Consider the following 21,973-nt stretch of genomic DNA (forward strand, 5'->3'; position numbering starts at 1 on the left):
CAAGAGGGTCAAGGGATCTGGGTGTGGCAAAAAAAGGAGGATGAGGAGCGGCTGCCCGGTGATAGGGAGAAGTGTAGGTTTTACTCTTAAGTCTTTTGACCATCCAGAGAGCTGGGAATGAAGGGTTGTAAATGTTATAACTGGGGCCAGAGCAATAGTACAGCAGGTAGGGCATTTGCCTTGCACACAGTCGACCTGAGTTTGATCCCCGGCATCCCATATGGTCCCCCAAGCACCGCCAGGAGTAATTCCTGACCACAGAGCCAGGAGTAACCTCTGAGCATTGCTGGGTGTGACCCAAGAAGAAAAAGTTATAACCTCTTGGAGGGTTATAAATGTTAGGGAGGGCTGTCGGTGTCTCTCAGAATTGAAGGCACAAAAGGCAACCGATTTATTCTCACATAAGGTGTAGCACTGTGGGCTTGCAAGTCCAAGAGACCTGGGGCCGGGAGCATTTGCTCTGTAGTCAGCTTATACCTTAAGCCCCCATTTCGTACCCGGACGCTCCTTACCCTTTCCCAGAATCTAAGTATTTAGGATCAAGTGCTTAGTCCTGCTAGTAACTTCTTGTTCTCAAAAATACAACTGAAAAATTAAAAAAAAAAATGATTACCGCTGGCAGCAGTTAGCTCAGACCCTGTTACGGCGGGTCCCGTAGGTCCAGTCTGCTCTGCCCTGGCCAGGCAGGCAGAGGGCAAGCAAGGGAGTCCAGGCGGTTGGGCCTTTAGCTTCTCTGGGGTTGTAACAGTCCTCATACAGTAAGTAGGAATTTATTTCTCCAAAGAAAAGGCGAGAATTTCCCCTTTTTTTGGGGGGTGGTGGGTTGGTACCCCCAAGCGGTGTTCATGGGACCCAAGGGCAACTCACAGTAATGCTCAGCCCAACTCTTGCTAGTTGGGTCAGCGCTTAAGCCCCAGTGGTTCTGGGAGCTCTTGGGCGGCTGTGCAGTGCCAGAATTGGACTTGGTCCAGTCATGCATGACACGTGCATGCATGATGCCTGAGCTGTTTCCCTTGCCCCTCTGTGAACTTTTTTTTTTGTTGTTGCTTTTTGGGTCACACCCAGCATTGCTCAGGGGTCACTCCTGGCTCTGCACTCAGGAACCACTCCCTCCTGGCGGTGCCCAGGGGACCATATGGGATGCTGGGGATCAAACCCAGGTCTTCCGGGTGCAAGGCAAACGCCCTACCCGCTGTGCTATCACTCCGGCCCCTCTCTGAGAACTTTTGTTGTTGTTGGGGGGGGCGGGCAGTGATTTCTACTGAAGTCTCTGCGCCCCCATGGGTGTCTTATGTAAGGAGAGAGACAATCACTTTCTCCCAGTCTGCCTCTGCCACCCTGGGACCGGGTGGAAGACTAGGAATGATAAAGTCTGTGATGAGCCCCTGGGTGGCAGCCCCTGCCAGCCCCACCAGGTGGCCGATGCCACTTGGTCTTCTCTGCATGGGAGTTGATCCCCATCATCGAATTTCTGAGGGCTGGAGAGAGGAACTGCGCTTTGCAGGGAAGGAGAGCCAGCCCTAGGCCTTCCCCGGGCCTTCCAGATTTGTCCTGTCTCACAGAAAAGCATTTCTGGAGGAGACAGCAGTGAAGTAAAAACATTTTATTTGGAGGCTTTCGGGAAGGGGAAGGCGGAGAGGAAAGGGAGGGAGTTAGTAGGCCGCTCCAGAGGTCCCTAGGGAGAGAGCCTAGAATGGCCTTCCTGATCACCTTTTATATGGTTATTCTTAGGGTTGCCTAGGTTTTGGATTTCCTGCCAGAGGTAAGGGTTGAGCAGGTATTGTCTTCAATTGGAAGAGCTTTGAAGTTTTTGGCAATCTATCTCCTTAATTGCAGTCTCTGTCTCTGCTGACGTTTATCTTCTCAGTTGGAGTCCAGCCTCCTCAGGGTCTGTTTCTGGTGCCAGGAAGGTCTTATCAGGCCTTAGTTCCTGTGCTCACAGGTGAGCTCTTTGCAGCTTCAGGGCTATTTGGTTTTATTTCTTCCCAGGAATTCCATTGCCCTGGGCCCTTTCTTATCTACCTGCCTGCCTCACTATTGCAGCCAAAACTTCACAGGGCTTACTCCTGGAAGTAAGTTCAGGAATCCCTGATTCATCTGCGTTCAGGAATCCCTGCAAAACTCTGGGGACCATGTGGGGTGTCCCCGGGATTCAACCCAGGTTGGCTTCACAAATGCCCTACCCACTATACTATCTCTCCATAGCTCCCTTTAAAAAATTAATTTTGACCACACCCAACTGTTCTTGGCATTACTCTCTTTTCTGCTGCAGTGCTGAGGTCAAGCCTGGGTCTCTTCAATGTAAACCATGAGCTCAACCCATCAACCATCTCTCTGGCCCATGTTATAAGAGCTTGATAAACAAATTTATAACTTTGATGACCTTCTTTGGCTTTTTTCCCCCCCTCCATGTAGATTTTAGAAATGATTTTTTTTTTTTTTTTTTGCTTTTTGGGTCACACCCAGTGATGCACAGGGGTTACTCCTGACTCTACACTCAGGAATCACCCCTGGCGGTGCTCAGGGGACCATATGGGATGCTGGGAATCGAACCCGGGTTGGTCGCTTGCAAGGCAAATGCCCTACCCACTGTGCTTTTGCTCCAGCCCAGGAATGATATTTAACGGTATTTGCTATATGGCAGTCAACAGCTCTCTGATGTGTGCTTTGGTGTTACAGAGTGTGTTAATGACAGCTACTGGTTTGGGAGGGACAAAAGCTGTGAATACTGCTTTGATGAGCCACTGCTGAAAAGAACAGACATATACCGGACTTACAGCAAGAAGCACTTTCGGATTTTCAGGGTAGGTGACAAGAATCCTTTTTTTTTCTTTAAATTCATGTATTTATTTGTTTGAGGGTCACACCCTACAGTGCTCAGGGGTTACTCCTGGCTGTGAGATCAGGAATTTCTTCTGGTGGGCTCAGGAGACCATACGGGATGCTGGAGATTGAACCTGGGTCAGCTGCATGCAAGGCAAGGGTCATACCCACTGGACTTCCGGCCCCAGCTGACAAGTATTCTCGTATTTGGGGGTTGGAACCTTTAAGTGTCTTCCCACTGTACATTTCCTGCATGAAGACTTGGTTTATTTTACTTATTTTTGGTGGTGCTGGGTCTGAACTAGGGGCCTCGAACATGTAAGACATAGGCTCTTTCACTGAGCCACATCCCTGGCCCCTACTGTTAAACTCTTGAATTAACATGTTCTCTCTTTCAGGAAATGGGACCGAAAAACTCTTACATAGCGTACATAGAGGATCACAGTGGAAACGGAACATTTGTAAATAAAGAGCTTGTAGGGAAAGGAAGACGCCTTCCTCTGAGTAACAATTCTGAAATTGCACTTTCAGTGTGCAGCAATAAAGGTAATCTCATTTTATGTTGCTGGCTTGCTGGATTTCCCCCTGGTATAGAAAGGAAAATTCATGACTATATTCATTTGTGGTATATATAAATATACGTATATATAATAGAAGACGAATATCCATGGCCATGGAAAACAAAGGTTAGGAGGACTGGTCAGTGGTTGGAACTAACCACAAGTGTGTGTGTGGCTGAGGATGGTAAGATAGAGAAGAGACCAGTATAACAATAATAGCTGGGAATGATCACACTGAGCAAGAACTGAGTGTTAAAAATGGGTAAAACAAGCGGAGGCTGCTACTATTTAGTATAACTTGGTACACTTTGGGGTGAAGAGGAAGAGACTTTTAAAGCATTATTTTTTAAAATGTTTATCTACGCGTTTCAAAATAGATTTTAAGCCTGAAAAAAAAAGTGGGTAAAAAGATATTCTTGATAACCTTTCAGTATCAATATTGTAAACCACAGTGCCCAAAAGGGGGTGGGGAGAGGGAGGGAGTGAGGGAGGGAGGGAGGGAGGGAGGGAGGGAGGAGACCTGCCATAGAGGCAGGCAGGGGGTGGGGGTGGAGGGTGTTGGGAGGGAACTTGAGGACACTGGTCTTGGCAAATGTACACTGGTGGATGGATGGGTGTTGGAATACTGTATGACTGAAATCCAATCATGACAGCTTTGTAAGGGTCTGTCTCACAGTGATTCAATGAAAAAGTTTTAAAAAAATGAAAAAAAAAATAATAAAATAGGAGCTTAATGTAGCTTAATGTAGGACTGTTGCACTGTCCTCCCATTGTTCATCGATTTGCTCCAGTGGCTCAGTAATGTCTCCATTGTGAAACTTGTTGCTGTGTTTGGTATATCTAATATGGCACAGGGAGCTTGCCAGGCTTTGCCTGAGCAGGTATATACAAAAAAAAAAAAAGGAAATTCACATTGTTGCTGTAGGGAGTCTTGTGAGCTGGTTAGCATTTAAGTTTCGGCTCAGTCCTAGGTTGCGGTTTTTAGTTATGAATGACTTTCGGCAAGACAGATTTTTTCCAAGGAGTGTTAAAAGCTAGCGGCTGTCAGGTGAATTATATTTGTGCTCTTTATTTATTTATTTTTACTTTTTGGCTCACACCCAGCGATGCTCAGGGGTTTCTCCTGGCTCTGCACTCAGGAATCACTCCTGGCAGTGCTGGGGGACCACATGGGATGCCGGGGATCGAACCCCAGTCAGCCACATGCAAGGCAAATGCCCTCCCCGCTGTGCTATCACTCTGGTCCCTATTTGTCCTCATATTGTGTGAGTCGCTGCCCACTATACTTACTTGTAATTCCCGAGTCAGTTTTCCGTGGTAAATATGGAATACATAATGTACAAGTAGCATTCCAATTTTGTAGATGAGAAAGTTCATAGTTCATTGTACTTTTTTTTTTTCTTTAGTCATTACTGTCTTCTATATCTTGGAGTTGAGATTTTTTAATTTGCTTTTGCTGCTGGTGGTACCGAGGGTTCTTTCTGGCTCCATGCTTCCGGGTTGCTCCCTGCAGAGCTTGAGGACCTTGTGATGTCAGGATTGAAACCAGGCCTCCTTGTACACCAGCCCATTGACTAGTATCGCACACCTGTAACGTTAGTTGCACAGAAAGAATCCTTGTTTCTTTTATTAAAAAAAACACACACACAGAGGACAGAGTGACAGACAGTACAGTGATTAGGACATTTGCCTTGCACGTGGATGACCCAGCTTCTGTCCCCAGCATCCCATATGGTCCCCTTGATGTCGGTGGACCCCACGGGTGGCTCACACGAGTTGGGAGGAGAGAGACGATCACTCTCTCTCACTCCGCCTCTGCCACCCAAGAATCCCTGGGTAGGCTAGGACCGGTAAAGTCTGCAGTGAGCCCCTGCTCGGCACGGGCCTAAGCCCCGTCAGCCCCACAAGGTGGCCGTCAAGCCACACCTGAAGTCCTCTTGGTCTTCTCGGCACGGGAGTTAATCCCCGCCACCCGATTGCTCGGGGAGCCACGGACTCAAGCTGGGGCGAGAATTTGCTCTTTGCAGGAAAGGAGAGGCCAGTCCCAAGCCTTACCCGGGGTTTCTAGGGCTCTTGTCTCGCTCGCAGAAAAGGAATTCCAGGAGTAGACAAGCAGTGAAGTAACAGATTTTATTTGGAGGTTTTGGGAGAGGAAGAGAGAGGGGTAAGCAGATAAGTGGGGAAATGAAGAGTAAGAGAGTAACGCGCTCCGAGGGAGCGCAGTCTTCTCCAGAAACGGAGAGAGCCTTGAATGGGCTTTTGAGTGGGGTTTTATAGGCTCTTGGGGTCATCTTGGTCCGGAAGCTCTGGAATCTTCTCTGGGCTGATTCACCAAAAGTGGATTAAAGGATGCAGGTGTGTCTGATGGCTCCCCGGTGAAGGATCAAATTTCTTCGGGGTCTGCTGAAGGGCTTATCAGGTCTTGTTTCCTTCCCAAAATTTTGTTATCTAAATTTCATTACCAAGGGCCTTTCCCTGTCTACCTGCCTACATCACCCTAAGCACCAAGAGTAATTCCTGAGTGCAGAGCAAGCAGTAACTCCTGAGCATCGCTGGGCGTGACCCTCCCCCCCAAATAAATGAACAAACAACCAGAAACCCGCAAGATTCTCCAAACCATCTAAGAAGGTTCAGTGATTGGGGGGTGACCTCTTAAAAATAGAGGTTCCCATAGGCACTCTTCTGGAGATGCTGGTCCAGTAGTTCCATTCCAGGAATTTAAATTTCCTGCCCAGGGGCCTGAGAGGGTAGTATAGTTACACTTGCTGATGCTGGTTCGATCCTCAGCACCCTGTATGGTCCTCTGACCCCCGCCAGAGTGATCCCTGAGCACAGAGCCAGGAGTAAGCCCTGATCTCCTTGGGGTGTGGCTGCAAGACAAACAAACACAGAAAACAGACATTCCTGCCCAGGAAATTCTCCTGTAGTCAGTCTTCAGGCTGACACCCAGAAACTGCATGTTTTAAGAGTGACTCAACTTTCGGTGTGTTTTGGGGCCTCCTCTGTAAGTGCGTGAGAGCTTTCCTGGCTTGCTTCAGGCTGGACTGGGTGAGGTTCTCTCCCTCTGATCCTCAGGAAACTCTTCAGTGTCTTGAATCAAATTTGGGCAGTTTCTGCAAGCAAAAACCCAGTGTTCCAGCCCTTGGAGTTACTTCCCTGGCCCCGTTCCTAGTATTTCTTCCCCCATTGATAATGATAGGGTAACCAGATAGTTTTCCTACATGTTGATGAGCACGTATTTGAAGGGGCAACAAAGCCCTGGAATTGGCCTGCCTTTCACATGTTCAACTGTCTTTTTCTAATCGTTCCGTCCAAGGGGCATCTCTTGTAATTTTTTTCCCCTCCTTTGGTTTCTGGGACACACCTATCAGTGCTCAGGTGTTAGTCCAGACTGTACTCTGGGTACCATGCAGTGCCGGCCTTTGGCATACATAGCGTGTGCAGGGCACACCAGCTTTTTGAGTTCTCTCCCAGGCCCACCGCTTCTAATTTTGGGCAGGCATCACGTAGACTAAACAAGGCCCTGATTGAAATAAATCACATTGGACTCCACAGGCTGCGTTCAGCATGTTGATTGGGGAGGTGTGGAAAGGGCCCACACCCAGCTCTGCTGAGAACTGTGTTCCTGGCTCTGTGCTCAGGGTTCATTCCTGCGGGAGCTCAGGGGACCTTAGGTTGACTGCACGCAAGGCAGGTGCCATCACCTCTGTACTCTTTCTCTATTTCCACATACTTGCTGACATTTTGCTAGACGTTTGCTTATATTTGTACTTTATCATGAAAATCTAGCCTATCTTGAAAAGTTGGGTATCTTCCCGTACTGAAACTGTGATACCATAATTGGAGGATTTGAAGTGACAGACTCCTTTTAGATGGGGTGATGTTGTTGGTGCCCAAACAGATTGTTAGGATGAGTCTGTGGAGACTAACCCGCAAAGGGGCAGGACCCGTAGACCATGAAAATGGGGAAATGGGGTAGACGTAGACCCCATGAAAATGGGCGAGAGATTCTGAAAATGGGTGTGTCTGACTGGTCTGGAAAGGGTTAACATCTCTTTCTTTAACTGTCTTTAGTTAGCCTTCACCTAACTTAGTATAACAAAGAAGCAGTCTAGCCTTTCTCACAGATCCCAGAAGCAGCTTGGCTTTGAAATGCAGACATTCTCACATTCCCCTTTTCACCCCAGGTGAGGATGACTCCAGAATACTTGACCTTGGCTTGACCTTGCATTCTTCTATTCATATATTCAAATGGTTGTAACCATTTGGCTTGCAGGCATGACAGAACAGTGTATGCCTTGATGTCTCAATGTAACTCCTATTTTCTATGATTCATGACTTCACTGTCATGAGCCCATTAGAGGTGTATACTATAGGATGTCACTGTCCTCCCGCTGTTCATTGACTTTTCAATGGGCCCAGTAACATCTCCATCATGAGACGTTGTTGTTACTGTGTTTGGCATATTGAATACGTCACGGGTAGCTTGCCAGGCTTTGCTCTGCAGGTGAGATACTCTTGGTAGCTTGCCAGTTCTCTGAGAGGGGTGGAGCCATGGGATAGTAAATAAAAAGAGGGACACTCTTCCTTCGGTACAGGGCCTTGTAGTGGGCTCATGATTGTCCTTGATTTCCAATTTCTCTGAGTCTCAGCACCTGACCAAAAGAATATTCACACAACAGATGTGTTTTCTGCTCCACATTGTCTTACACACATTGTCTTAACACTCCTCACCCCAGCCTTGCCTGTGGTAAGGTGTCACCTTCCTGGAATGTGTGGGCAATGAATTTGCAACCCCTGAAGCTGACCTTGACATTTGGGGGCATTTAAGAATCTCTTAAAGCCCCAGATTGTCATGCTGCTTAAACAGCAGTGCCCAGGGGTTACTCCTGGTGATGCTTGAGGAACCATATGGGGTGCCGGGGATTGAACCCTGCTTGCTGCATACAGAGCAAGCACCCTACCCTCTGTACTATCTCTCCAGCCCCATAGTGTGTTGTCTTTTGTTTGTTATTTTTGTTTCTTGGGCCATCCAGTGGTGCTCAGGGCTTACTTCCGGCCTTGTGTTCAGGAATCCTTCTTAGCAGTGCTCAGGGACTATATGGGGTGTCAGGGATCAAATCCAGATGGGCAGCATGTACCCTACCCACTATAGACAAGTGCCCTCCCCACTATGCTATCGCTTTAGCCCCCAAATTTCAGTCTTTAAAGCTAGAGATGCAAATTTGCCACTTTGAAAGTTAGACATGTACTGCTTCTACAAAGATAACTTCATCAGGACTGGAGTGATTTCACAGCGGGTAGGGCGTTTGCCTTGCACGCGGCCTACCTGAGTTCGATTCCCAGCTTCCGATATGGTCCCCTGAGCACCGCCAGGAGTAATTCCTGAGTGCAAAGCCAGGAGTAACCCCTGTGCATTGCCAGGTGTGACCCCCCCCAAAACAAAAAGATAACTTTGTCAAAGTATGTGATAACAGACTGTAGACTTGACCTGCAATCTAATGTGCATCATTAGCTTATTAAACGAGAAGATTTTTTTTTGTTTTTTCTTCTTTTGAGCTATTCCTCGAGTAATGGAGAAATAAAAGGAATTTTGTTGTTATTTGGGAACCACACCCAGTGATGCTCAGGGCTTACTCCAGATTGTACTCAGACATTTTTGGTGGTGCTTGGGGAACCATATCATATGGTATGCTGGGGATCAAACCTGGTTTGACTGCATGCAAGGCAAGCACCCTACCTGCTGTACGATTGCTCTGGCCCCTGAGGGGAAAATTTATTTATTTATTTAGGCTTTTTGGGGTCACACCTGGCAGTGCTCAGGGGACCATATGGGATGCTGGGAATTGAACCCAGGTTGGCCCCGTGCAAGGCAAATGCCCTACCCGCTGTGCTATTGCTCTAGCCCTGGGAAAAAAATTTTAAGTGTTATTTACAAGTAGGTTCAAAATGGTTTGGTGTATAAAATACCAGGTGTGGAAAGTTATAAATAGCTAAGAGAAGATAATGGTAGTATGATGACCTATGATCTAATTTTTAGTGGAATATTTATTTACTTGTTTGTAACCACTTTTTTTTTAATTCTAGTCTCAAACTAATTGCTTTTTGGTCTGGATTTCTAATCTGGACAGATTAGAACAATTATGAGGACAATTGATTAATATTCTGACATCAAGAAATATGTCCAGCATTTATTTATGGATTTTTTAAAAAAATTTTATTAGTGAAACACCATGAGGTACAGTTGTAGACTTATAAATTTCTGTGCTTGGGTTTCAGTTATATAATGATCAAGTACCCATCCCTCCACCAGTGCCCATTTCCCACCACCACGGATCCCAGTATCCCTCCTACCCCCCCATTCCCCCATCCCACTCTGCCTCTGTGGCAGGGCATTCCCTTTTGTTCTCTCTCTCCTTTTGGGTGTTGTGGTTTGCAAAAGAGGCATTGAGTGGCAATCATGTTTGGTCTATAGCCTACTTTCAGCATGCTTCTCCCATCCTGGGAGGATTATTTATGGATTTTCTTTACTATGGTGAGAATAATGCTGTGTTTTCCATAAAAATCAAATTTGACTATAGCTTTTCTATAAGTTATGTGATTTGTTAGCTAAACAATCCCTTTACAGTTAGATGGTAAATGCAATAATTGTCTTAGAATTCATGTGTTTGCTAAATTTTAGGAGCTTTAATGAAATTAACAAGTCCTATTTCTCTCCCTTTTTCCTTAGTTTTTGTATTTTTTGATTTGACTGTGGATGATCAGTCTGTGTATCCTCAGGAATTAAGAGATGAGTACATCGTGTCAAAAACTCTTGGAAGGTAAAATGATTTATCTTACAGAAATAACACTTAAGGCTTTTTTTTTTGTTGTTGTTGTTACTTTTTTATAATCTCTTTTCGCTGTGTACTTATAGGGTATACCTGTTCATGATTGATATTGGTTTAGTCAATGAGCATCACTGAAATGAAGAATTTTTCCATAAATTTTATTTTTGATAGCTCTTATTTATTTTGTTTTGTATTTTTGGGCAATGACTGGCAGTTCTCAGGGGTTACTCCAGGCTCTGTACTCAGGGATTACTCCTGGCAGTTCCTGGGGACCATGCTGGGTGCTGGGGCTCAAGCCTGATTTGGCCGCATGCAAGGCAAGTGTCCTACTCAAGACACTTTTCAGAGGGTGAGGCATACTCCACAGAAAGGGACAGGGTATTTATAAATGAAATATCTAATAAGGGAAATAGAGAATGGTCTCATAGAATGCAAAGACATAAAAAGACTTTTTACCCCACTGAAAATGGGTGAATATAGGGCTGAAGTCATAGTACAGGGGGCAGGGTGTTTGCCTTGCTTGCGGCTGACATAGGTTCGATTCCTGGCATCCCATATAGTCCTCTGGGTACTGCCCTTAGTAACTCTTGAGTGCAGAACCATAAGTAACCCCAAAGCAGCAGCAGGTGGGGCCCCAAAAGAGAAAACCAAACCAAACCAAAACCAGAATGGGTGGATGCTAACTAAACCAAAAGTGGTAAACATTTCACCGTATTTACAAATACTGAGTCATTCTGTCCCTCCTGAAACGAATCTGCTATCTTGTCCGTTACTAGAGCAGCCGAAATCATAAAAATTAAAATCGGCAAAGGATTTGAATAGAGAGTTCTCCAAAGAAGACAGTTGACCAAAAACCACATGAGAAGATCCCATGCCTCAGCCATCTTTAGGGAAATGGAAATCAAAATCACGATGAGATACCCGCTTTGTAGCCTCAAGGGTGGCATATGCAAGAAACCGAGGGAAACGGCCTATGTGTGGCGAGAATGTGGAGAAATCGGAACCCCTTCACTGCTGCTGGAGAATGTGAACTAGTGCAGACAGTGTGGGGGACTTTGGGGTGGTTTCTTCAAAAGTTAGTCCTCACAGCACCCACCCATTTTCCCTCCCAGGTAGACACACCCCCAAATTGAAAACAGGTGTACAAGAGCAAAACTGTGTGCAAAATGATCTAGCCTTTAGAGCCAAAAGGTAGAAAGTCCCAGTGTCCACCAACAGGTGAATGGATTAGTAAAACGTGATCTGTCCTTGCCCTGGAAGTAGGGTTGAGGGCGATACCTGGCTGAACTTAGGAGTTACTCCTGGCTCTGTTTAGGGGTCACTCCTAGTGGTGCTTGGGGGACCATTTGTGGCACTGGGGATCAAACTGGGGTCAGGTGCCTTAAATCCTGCGCTCTCTCTGGTGCTGTAGTGGAATATTATTGAACTCTAGGAATGAGAAAGGAATGAAATACTGACTCATGGTATAAGGTGAATCATGATAATACGCAAAATGGGATGCCAGACACAGCCAGGGCGTCATCGTATGATTCCACTGCCATGAAATATCCGGAGCCGGCAAATCTAGAGAGACAGAAAGTAGATTAGATTAGATTGTCAGGGTCTGGGGACAGGATACTGCGGAGGTATGGGTTTTTGTTTTGGATGGATGAAAAAGTTCTGGAACTGGGTAGGAATGATGGTTGCAAGTCATTGAGGAAGGACTTAGTGCTGCTGAATTGTATAGTGTGTGTGTGTGTGTGTGTGTGTGTGTGGTGACACCCGGTGATGCACAGGGGTTACTCCTGGCTCTGCACTCAGGAATTACCCTGGCAGTGCTCAGGGGACCATATGGGATACCGAGGATCGAACCCGGGTTAGCCGCATGCAAGGCAGATGCCCTACCTACCTGCTGTACTATTGCTCTGGCCCCCTGAATTGTATACTTTAACGGATTACAGGGGCCAAAGCAATAGTACAGCGGGTGGAGTGTTTGCTTTGCATGCAGCCGACCTGGATGATACATGGCATCCCATTTGTTTGCCCCACCACTGCCAAGAATAATTCCTGAGTGCAGAGCTCGGAGTAAGCCCTGAGCATTGCTGGGTGTGAACCCCCCCTCCCAACCTCCTATCCCCCACCCCTCAAGGGTGGGGGGATGGAGAGCCTGATTTGAGCTCGCCTTTGTAAATAAATAAATAAATAAATAACAGATTTTAATCGGGGGGTGGGTGGCGGGTGGCAGAGTGATAGTACAGAGGCTATGGAGCTTGCCTTGTATGTAGCCAACCAGCCTGGGCTCGATCCTCAGAACCCCATATGGAACCCTGAATGCAGCAGAGACAGGAGTAAACCCTGATCACAACGAGGTGTTGCCCACAAACCCAAAAAACAAACACGAAACAGACTATGATGGTAAAGTGTGTGTTATGTCCGATGAGCAGTAAGAAGGAGCTCTTAGGCCGCTTACCCACAGTGGTTTTAAGGTACTGTGAGACTGGCAGGGGGACCCTAATAGGAGTTCCCTTGGCCAACCTTCGGAGGAGAGCCGTAAGTCGAGTTCTGGGTACATTCTTCCACCATAATAGTATGCCAATTAAATGCAAATATTTGACGCATGCAGCAAACAGGTTAATTTTGTAACGCATTCATTTCACTTTGCAGGTATCACCGTTTTATTTAGGGTGTAATTTGTGACATAAGTGCTTATCCTTAGAAGATAGAGAATATTAAAGAAATGAATCCATGAAAGTAATTTACATGTTTCTTGTTTCAGATACTGTGTGTGTGTGTGTGTGTGTGTGTACTGAAGCTGCAGGCCTGCTCGGCCCTGAGGTGCCAGGGAACACTGGTGCCACCGTGGACAGTGCTGGGAAAGGGGTCCGGGTAGTATCAGCACTGAACTGGGATTGGCCCTATCCCCTGTGCTGTCTCCCTGCCCCTCAGGTGGCTTGCTTGTTTTTTTTTTTTTTTTTTTTAAGGAGGCCACACCTGGCAGTGCTCAGGGTTACTCTTAGCTCTGCATTCAGCGATAACTTTTCTGTTTTTTTTTTCTTTCCTTTTCTTTTTTTTTTAAAATGATTTAACCAAATGGTCCAAAAGTGGGGGGGGGGGGAGGAGGGAAGGAGGGAGGGAGGCCTGAGATGGGAGTGGGAAAAGTGGGACCATTGATAGGAAAAGTACACTGGTGAAGGGGCAGGTATTGGAACATTATATGACTGAAATCCAATCATGAACAACTTTGTAAATGTGTATAGCGCTGTGATTCAAAGAAAAGTTTTGGCACTCTGGTTTACTCTCCTGTTATTGATAGGGTTTCACACATACCTTCACCACCCTACACTTCATAACACAGCATCACCTCTTCCTCGTAGTTTTTTGGTTTTATTTATTTTTTTGTTGTTTTTTTTGCTTCTTGGGTCACACCTGGCGATGCTCGAGGGTTACTCCTGGCTTGTGCACTCAGGAATTATTCCTAGCAGTGCTCAGGGGACCATACGGGATGCTGGGAATTGAACCCGGGTCGGCCGCGTGCAAGGCAAACGCCCTAGCCGCTGTGCTAAAGCTCTAGCCCTCTTCCTCGCAGTTTAATGCTTTGTTCCACTGCAGATGTATGCGCTCCCTATTCTGTCCCACCAGGATCACTCGTAGGGGGACTCAGGGCACCGTCTCTGGTGCTGGGGCTTCAGCCCAGGTCTGTGTGTGCAAGCGCCTTCCCTGCTAGACTCCAGCCCTTCGGTTTCATTTTTGCCATCCTCAGCCATTCTGTCATTTTGCTTGTTTCGTATTTGGGAGCTACGGCCAGCTACACTCAGGGCTTGAGCTCAGGACTCAGTCCAGGTGGTGCTCTTGGAAGGATCTACGTTGCCTGGGGCCCAAGTGGGGTCAGCCTCATGCCAGGCAAGCGCCTGAGTCCTGTACTTTCTTCGGCCCTAGCCATTCTGTCTTACTGATTCTCTTATTTCTGGGGATTATCACAGTCAAACTTATTGTGAGTCTGTATTACTCAGCTCGAATTTAGAGGGATGGAATTTGGAGCTGACTCATTGTTATTGTGAGACTTTGTTGTTATAGTTTTCATCCTTCTAGGTCCTTGACACTTGACCTGGACCAGATTTCATGTGTTCTTTGAAAATTGCGACTGTAGAAGTGGAAAAACCTTGTGGTCAGGGTGACTCAGTTGCAGCTCATGATGAAAAGGTCCTGACAATCTTTGCCTTTATTTTTCCCTCCTAGTGGTGCCTGTGGAGAGGTGAGGCTGGCTTTTCAGAAGAAAACATGTAAGAAAGTCGCCATCAAGATCATCAGCAAAAGGAAGTTTGCTGTTCACTCTGAGAGAGAAGTAGTGAGTACCGCATTTTATTTTTATTTTTATTTTTTTATTTTTTTGCTTTTGGGGTCACACCCGGCGATGCACAGGGGTTACTCCTAGCTCTGCACTCAAGAGTTACTCCTGGTGGTGCTCAGGGTACCATATGGGATGTTGGGAATCGAACCCGGGTTGGCTGCGTGCAAGGCAAATGCTCTACCCACTGTGCTATCTCTCCAGCCTCAGTACCGCATTTTGGATTGCTTAGCTGTTCTGAAAACTTTTATCTTCCCCAGATCGTTTTAGAGTGGTGATTTTTGGGGACCAGCAGAGATTTTCAGCTCAGATATGCAAATGTATATCCAAGAACATTGAATACTTTTGAGCATCCGGATGGATTTAGTAAACTTACTTGGAGATCTTTTGGTTGTACATAGTAATGTACCCAGCAAGAAATTTCTCCCTGCCCTCCACCTTGTTTCAAGATTGCTTTCCACAATAAATGAAAGGGAAAAATTAGGGAACAAAAAAACCCCTTTATAATCCAGTCCTGGAACCACACAGCTGTTTTCAGTTTTTCCTTTCTCTCGAGCCTTTGTTCGTATGATTCATGTTTTTAAACGGTTGAAATCATGTCATATATACAGTTTCCTGTTCCGCTTTTCCACAGAAGCATTAATGCGTGAAGTTTCCCGCTAATATATCGTTTCTGATGATTGAGCTTCTATTGCATCGATGATCATATTCAACCATTGCCCTCGTGCATTATTTCCGTCATTTCCAATGAATGTTGTAGCATTTAGAGATTTTTAGTTTTGGGTCCTAGTGGTGTGGTAGGGGGCACATCGCTCAGTGCCCCAGGCCCAGGGCCACTCCTGGCAGTGCTGGGATGGGGGTGGGGGCCATCTGATGCCCAGGACCGGACACATCAGCTATGTTCTCTGCCACTTGAGTCACATCCCTGGCCCCTGAACTTTTGAATCTTAATTAGAAATTAAATTGTTTTAAAGTAACTTAATATAATAGCTATTCTTTTTTTAAGAGAGGAAACTTATGCCGACACATCAATTAAGCAGAGGCAGCTTTTTATAACTATACTTAAAAAGGAATAATGGGGGCTGGTGCGATAGTACAGTGGGTAGAGCATTTGCCTTGCACGTGGCCGACCTGGGTTCGATTCTCAGCATCCCATACAGTCACCCAGCACCGCCAGGAGTAATTCTGAGTACAGAGCCAGGAGGAACCCCTGAGCATCGCTGGGTGTGGCCCAAAACAAAAAAAGGAATAACGTTTGAAACCAAGTGTCCCTGTCTTACTATAGAATTGAGCTACACAGAGATTGTAGTAAACAATTGCTTTCAGCAGGGGAAAAGGACAATATAGCACTTCACAAGCTATTCTTTTTTATTTTAGTTTTTAAACTTTGGGATTTGGGGCCACTCCTTAGTAGTGCTTGGGATTAACTCCTAGCTCTGTGCTCAGGAATCACTCCTGGTAGGCTCAGGGCACCATATGGGATGCCAGGGATTGAACCAGGTTGACAGCATGTAAAGCAAGAGTCCTGCCCTCTCTAGTCTTAGTAGCTGTTCTTTTTCATTAAAAAAATTTTCAGGGTCCCAGAGAGGCAAAAATGTATAGTTGAAGTGACATCTGCACTTGTTTGTTCATTGCAGCACTCTTTACAATAGCCAGGTAAAGGTAAAGGTAAAGGCCCTCCCGTTGATCGTCGATTTGCTCGAGCGGGCCCAGTAACGTCTCCATTGGAGACTTTGTTGTTACTGTGTCTGGCATATCGAATACTCTCGGTAGCTTGCCGGGCTCTCCGAGAGGGGCGGAGGAATCGAACTCGGGTCGGCCATGTTGGCCGCTTGTAAGGCGAACGCCCTACCCGCTGTGCTATCGCTCCAATAGCCAGAATCTGGAAAAAACCTGAGTGCCCAAGAACAGATGACTGGTTAAAGAAACTTTGGTACATCTACACAATGGAGTACTATGTAGCTGTTAGAAAAGATGAAGTCATGAAATTTACATACAAGTGGTACTACATGGAAAGTATCATGCTAAGCTAAATGAGTCAGAAAGAGAGTGACAGACATAGAAAGATTGCATTCATCTGGGGAACATAAAGTAACAAAATAGGAGACAAACACCCAAGAGTGGCTGAGATTAGTACCAGGAGGTTTACTCCATGGCTTGGAGGCCAGCCACACATGCTAGGGGAAAAGGCAGCTCAGATAGAGAAGGGAGCACCAAATAAAGGGTGTTGGGAGGATCCTCCCATGATTGGAGATGCATGTTGAAAGTAGACTATGGACGGAACATGATTGCCACTCAGTGTCTCTTTTGCAGACCACAACACCCAAAAGGAGAGAGAGAACAAAAGGGAATTCCCTGCCACAGAGGTGGGGGGATGGGGGGATGGAAGGTGGGAGGGATACTGGGACCCATGGTGGTGGAAAATGGGCACTGGTGGAGGGATGAGTATTTGATCATTGTGTAATCAAAACCCAAGCACAAAAATTTGTAAATCTACAACTGTACCTCATGGTGTTTCACTAATAAAAAAAAAAATTGGTGCTTTCGAGGCCTGTGGGCCCCACAGCAACTGCCAACTGATGGAGGTGGCGGTTCATTGTGAGAGCCGAGGAGTAGGTGCTGCTCAGGCCCGGGGTGCCAGGGATTATCTGGGCCACCCCAGCAGGGCTTGGGAGTTTCCAAGGCTGCACCCAGCAATTCTTTGGGAGCTGTGTGGTGCAGGGAATTGAACCAGGGTCATGCACAGGCTAGACGTGCATAGTACAGCTGTAGTACCCTTGTCTTGCACACGACTGACCCGGGTTCGATCCCCAACATCCGACCCATATGGTTCCCTGAGCACCGCCAGGAGTAATTCCTGAGTGCAGAGCCAGGAGTAAATCCAGAGCACTGCCTGGTGTGATCCCAAAACAAAAAAACAAACAAAAAAACCCCCAAAAATCAAAAAGACAGAAAGAAAGACACACATCGTAACCTTTAAACTGTCTCCCAGCCCTGCCCATTCATTTTATTGTATTTCCATAAAGCATGCTCATTGCATGCGAAAAGTGGCCAAATGCATGACCCAACAAATTTACATAAATCATAGCCCCTAATCATATTTTCCTTGGTGACCAACTGTTTCTGGCTTTCCTACCGAGCGTTTTGAAATGTCTACTCCTCCCCCACCCTCAGCCCCCCACGAAAGGCAGTGCCACTCTCTCACACAGCAAGAGTTATTTCCTTTCTGTGTGCACTGGGTTATGGTCTGTTCCCCTGTGATTGTGGATTTGGTTCCCATTTTGGCAGGGGACAGGGGGCAAACTTGGAGCCAAGTTTTATTTCTTAATTTCACCCTTCCAATCTTGTTGAACTCTTAGCTCTCTTTATCATCAGAGTACACCCTGACTTGGTAATGAATTTAACGGCTTACAGGAAGAGGGAGACTTAAAATTAAACATCTGGCTTTCGTAGCTGAAGTTCATTTTACATAAATATGTAACCCTACCTCCTCTTTGCCTGTGAAGGGTGTAGCCCGGGAGATTGTGTTACTCAGTTCATCCTTTTGGAATTGTAATGGGGAGAAATTTCAGTTCCCTGACGTTTCCTCTCATCAGACTCTCAGTAAACATGTCAGAAATCAGAACCCGAGCGTGCTGTGTTGCTAGAAATCTGATTTAACATGTTCTTCATACAGTTTAACTGAATTACCTTTTCGTCTATGCTTTTGTTTATTTTGGTTTTAGAGACACACCCGGCGGAGCTCAGGAGACCAGGCAGTCTTTTCAGCCATCTCTCTGGCCCCTATTTTACCGTTTTTGTGAATTTAAACATTTCTGCAGCTCCTGAAACAATGGAGTTTAAGCAGTTGAGCTGTGGTATCAGAAGAAACTTTTCTGGCTGTGGGAACCGGGACGAGGCAGCATTCTCTGAGCCTCAGTAAACTCTCGAAAGTGGGAATGATTTTAGAACCCAGTTCCAGGGGCATCTGAGATGATTATTTTTAAACAGAACTTGGCGTCAGGCCTGGTAATTTAGTTCATGCTTGTGCTATTTGCCAAGCATTTGATGAAGTCATTTTTGTGAATTATTTAAGTCGTTGACCTTAGGCTTTGATTTTTCTATATAAGTAGAACTCAATTTAGTATTTGAAAAGCCTTTCATCAACAAAGTTTAGAAAACTACAAGTATATGAACTATTTATAAACTATAAGTAATTTCTAACTATGGGCTATTAAAGTACTTCTTTTTTAACTCAAGGATCCAGCTCTCAATGTTGAAACAGAAATTGAGATTTTGAAAAAACTGAATCATGTAAGTATATGACCAGTATTTACATTCTCTTATCTTGAAATATGGGAAGTAGCAGTTTCATAAAACTAGTGTTCGCTTGGCTTCTTTGAGCATGTGAGTATGCATGTGTATGTTTCATTCTTGCTAACACTCATGTGTGCATGTAGCGTGTATTTCATGCTTGCTAATACATGTGTGTGCACATGTAGTGTGTTTCATGCTTGCTCATACACATGTGTGCACTTGTCCCTTCCGAGCTGTCATTTAGCTGATGAGCTTTATCCCAGGATATTGAGAGGACAGTATACAGATTTCATGATTAAGGCACTAGGGAAATGGTTGGGGGGGGGGGGGCGCACGTGTACTTTGCATGCATAAAGTTCCAGGTTTCCTCCCTGGCATCACCTACTTTTCTTCCCTGTCCAGAACAGCCAACTGTGGCCTGCATGGTCCCTGAGCACTGTTTCAGTGACCCTGGTGACCCCCGGCATGACAGACCCTCACAGTACTCCATTAGTAGGCCCAGGAATTGAATTGTCCAGCTTGGTTGGTTTTTTGGTCCCTTGAGCACTGCTTGGAAGTCTTCTAACTCCCCAAAAGTAAAGATTTCTTAAATAATTATATGATCCTTTCATTGGCTTAGTTTTTCATCAAAGGATTTGGTACGCTGCCGCAGACTGGCTCGGTCGGGAACCACCAGGCTGAGGGACGTGGGAGAAGGTTTACAGGAAAGCAGGAGATTCGGCGATGACAGACAGACACCAACACAAGTGAGGTTGAGTGCTGCTGCGATTTTACTGAGCACAGAGTTCCTTTTTTATACAGTCAAGGCAAAATCATAGAACAAAGGGCCAGAATACAATCGGACATTACATCATATCGTGGTCACTTATTGGTGACATATTCCAAAAAATATCGAGGGACAAAAACACTTTCTTAATACACTTCCTGCTTCAAATTAGGACAAAACATTTACCTATGAATTCTTTACAGTGATTACACAGGATTTAATGTCTAACCATGGTTCCCCTTTCTACAGAGTTCTTTATCATTGTTTTTCTTCAGCAACTTTTGTTTTCATCTGACAGGGTCTTAACCACACATCACAATCCAGGAAGGGTCTCGGACCTTCCCATATATTGGTTTGCAACACTTTGTTTTTCTGTTAATAAACTCCAGGGTGTATGTGCTTGAATCAGTTTTTGTATGGGGGGATAGAGGTTTCACAATGTCCCTCATTCTCTCAGACGGTAACTTATTGTTTTCTTTTATGTTAGGCACCCTTGCTTGAAATTGAGGGCTGTACTGTATGCTAAGGATCTAATTGTTTCAGCCACAATATTTGGCGGTTTTTCTGGCTCCTGTTATTGTTTGGTTTCACTTATGACTCCTGACCTTTGTCAAACCTAACATCTCCTTAGTTTCCTACAGATTTCACAATGATTAAAAGCAAACTATAACTACAAAGCTTCTACTTATTAATTCTAAATACCTAACTTATAAGTAAAATTGGCAGGCAACCATTATAAACTCCATCCGGGATGCAGAAGAGCCACATACCAAAGTGCCACAGAAGCACACAAAGCAGGATAAGAAAAAGGGGGCGCCGGAGGCATAGACCCAAAGGTCGCGAACCTCCCTTTCCCGCGGGACCTGGGCCAGGCCCAGGTCACCTTAGCAGGTTGCTACGCGGGCGACACCATTGACGGCGTGGCAATTCCTCCCTTTTTATTTTTTAGACGCTCGGCATACAGATCTTCTTTAACCCGTTGGAGAGATTGTGCCATGCCTCTAAAACAACAAGGAAATATGAACAAAATAACTCCTATGACAGCTGCTAATAAGGCAAATATAAGAATATATTGGATCCAATCTAATGGGTTTAATGCTTTGATTCCAGCAGTCAGGCTAGTAGCCAGGTCACTTAATTCCGTTGTCTTATCATACGCTTGACTCATGGCTGCAATATCTCTTTGTATTCCTTCAAGATCATGTGTAATGGATTGGTCTTGCCAAACACCCATGAGATGATGTTTAACCTTATTCCCATCTAAAGAGGTGTTGTATGGCAAAGGGGTAACGCAAATAGCTTTAAATTGTTCGTGACAACGGGTTTCCATTACTCTTTTTAAATTATTAACGTCCTGACCAAGGGCTAACACTACTTCTTCCAATACATTTAATTTTGCTTCTAATTTCTTATCAATAATAACTTGTTCAGATAAAGCAAACGTAATATTTTTGTTTAGGTTATTCACAAAATGGGCTGTATGAATTTCTTGGACCAATGCTGTTGTGGCTACTGCAAATGTGGTAATGATAGATATTAATGCTGTGATTCCTAAAATCAATGCAGCAATAAACCTTTTTGGTCGAATTAAAGCTGTTAACTCTTCAAGAACTTGCATAGCTGAATTATCATACCAAGTTATATTGGGTAAATGTACTGGTAACATCACAAAAGATGGCCTCCATACCAATAACAAGACTGTTGCATTATTCCTTTGTTCCGGAGAGACACAATTAGTTAAGATGCAATTAATGCAAGACACATGATAGGAATTGTTACCAAAGGAAGTTATAGCTAAATTTTTTGAAGACCCCAATAACACAGCATAAGGATAAGAAACACAACTTCTCACAGCCAGGATAGTAGTTTTTGACCACTGTCCAGGGCGGTCTTATAACACCATATTAGAAGCAACAATTAAGCAAAAAGGTCAAAGTGTATTCGCTGTCTAACAAAAGCGGTAATTCAGTTAAAAATGCAGGGCCCACCCAGAGCTAGAAGACTCGCTCTAAACCTTCCCTTAATTCTCGCATGGAGTTTTTAATCACTACACTGTGGTTAACATAAAAGCAACATTCTTCCCCCAAGGCAGCACACAATCCCCCCTCTTTCATAAAATGCAAGTCCAGTCCTCTGCGGTTTTGAAGAGCAACTTCCGAAAGAGATGTCAGAGAATCCTCGAGGTGAGAGATGGATTGTTCAAGGCACTCTAAATCGGCATCCACGGCAGCACGAAGTGTGGCTAGACCAGAGTGCTGAGAAGCCAGGGCAGCGATGCCTATGCCGGCGCCCACAAGGCCAAGGATGAACAGGGTGGTGATGGTGAAGGCGGAGACAGGCTCACGGCGGAATCGGTGGGGTGAGGCAACATCGC

At 45.4% G+C, this 21,973-nt stretch overlaps 1 protein-coding gene across 1 annotated transcript in view; it reads left to right on the top strand.

Moving 5' to 3' along the window:
• CHEK2 (checkpoint kinase 2) overlaps window positions 1–21,973 on the top strand; it is a 52,514-nt gene that overhangs the window by 4,559 nt on the left and 25,982 nt on the right. The window contains exons 3-7 of the mRNA XM_056116593.1: window positions 2,680–2,804; window positions 3,222–3,369; window positions 10,114–10,204; window positions 14,429–14,537; window positions 18,777–18,830. Coding sequence (XP_055972568.1) covers window positions 2,680–2,804; window positions 3,222–3,369; window positions 10,114–10,204; window positions 14,429–14,537; window positions 18,777–18,830 — 527 coding nt within the window. The remainder of the gene's footprint in view (window positions 1–2,679; window positions 2,805–3,221; window positions 3,370–10,113; window positions 10,205–14,428; window positions 14,538–18,776; window positions 18,831–21,973) is intronic.

Source organism: Sorex fumeus, unplaced genomic scaffold (genome assembly GCF_029834395.1).
Source record: "Sorex fumeus unplaced genomic scaffold, SorFum_2.1 ptg000032l, whole genome shotgun sequence".
In the NCBI taxonomy this organism is placed as follows: domain Eukaryota; kingdom Metazoa; phylum Chordata; class Mammalia; order Eulipotyphla; family Soricidae; genus Sorex; species Sorex fumeus.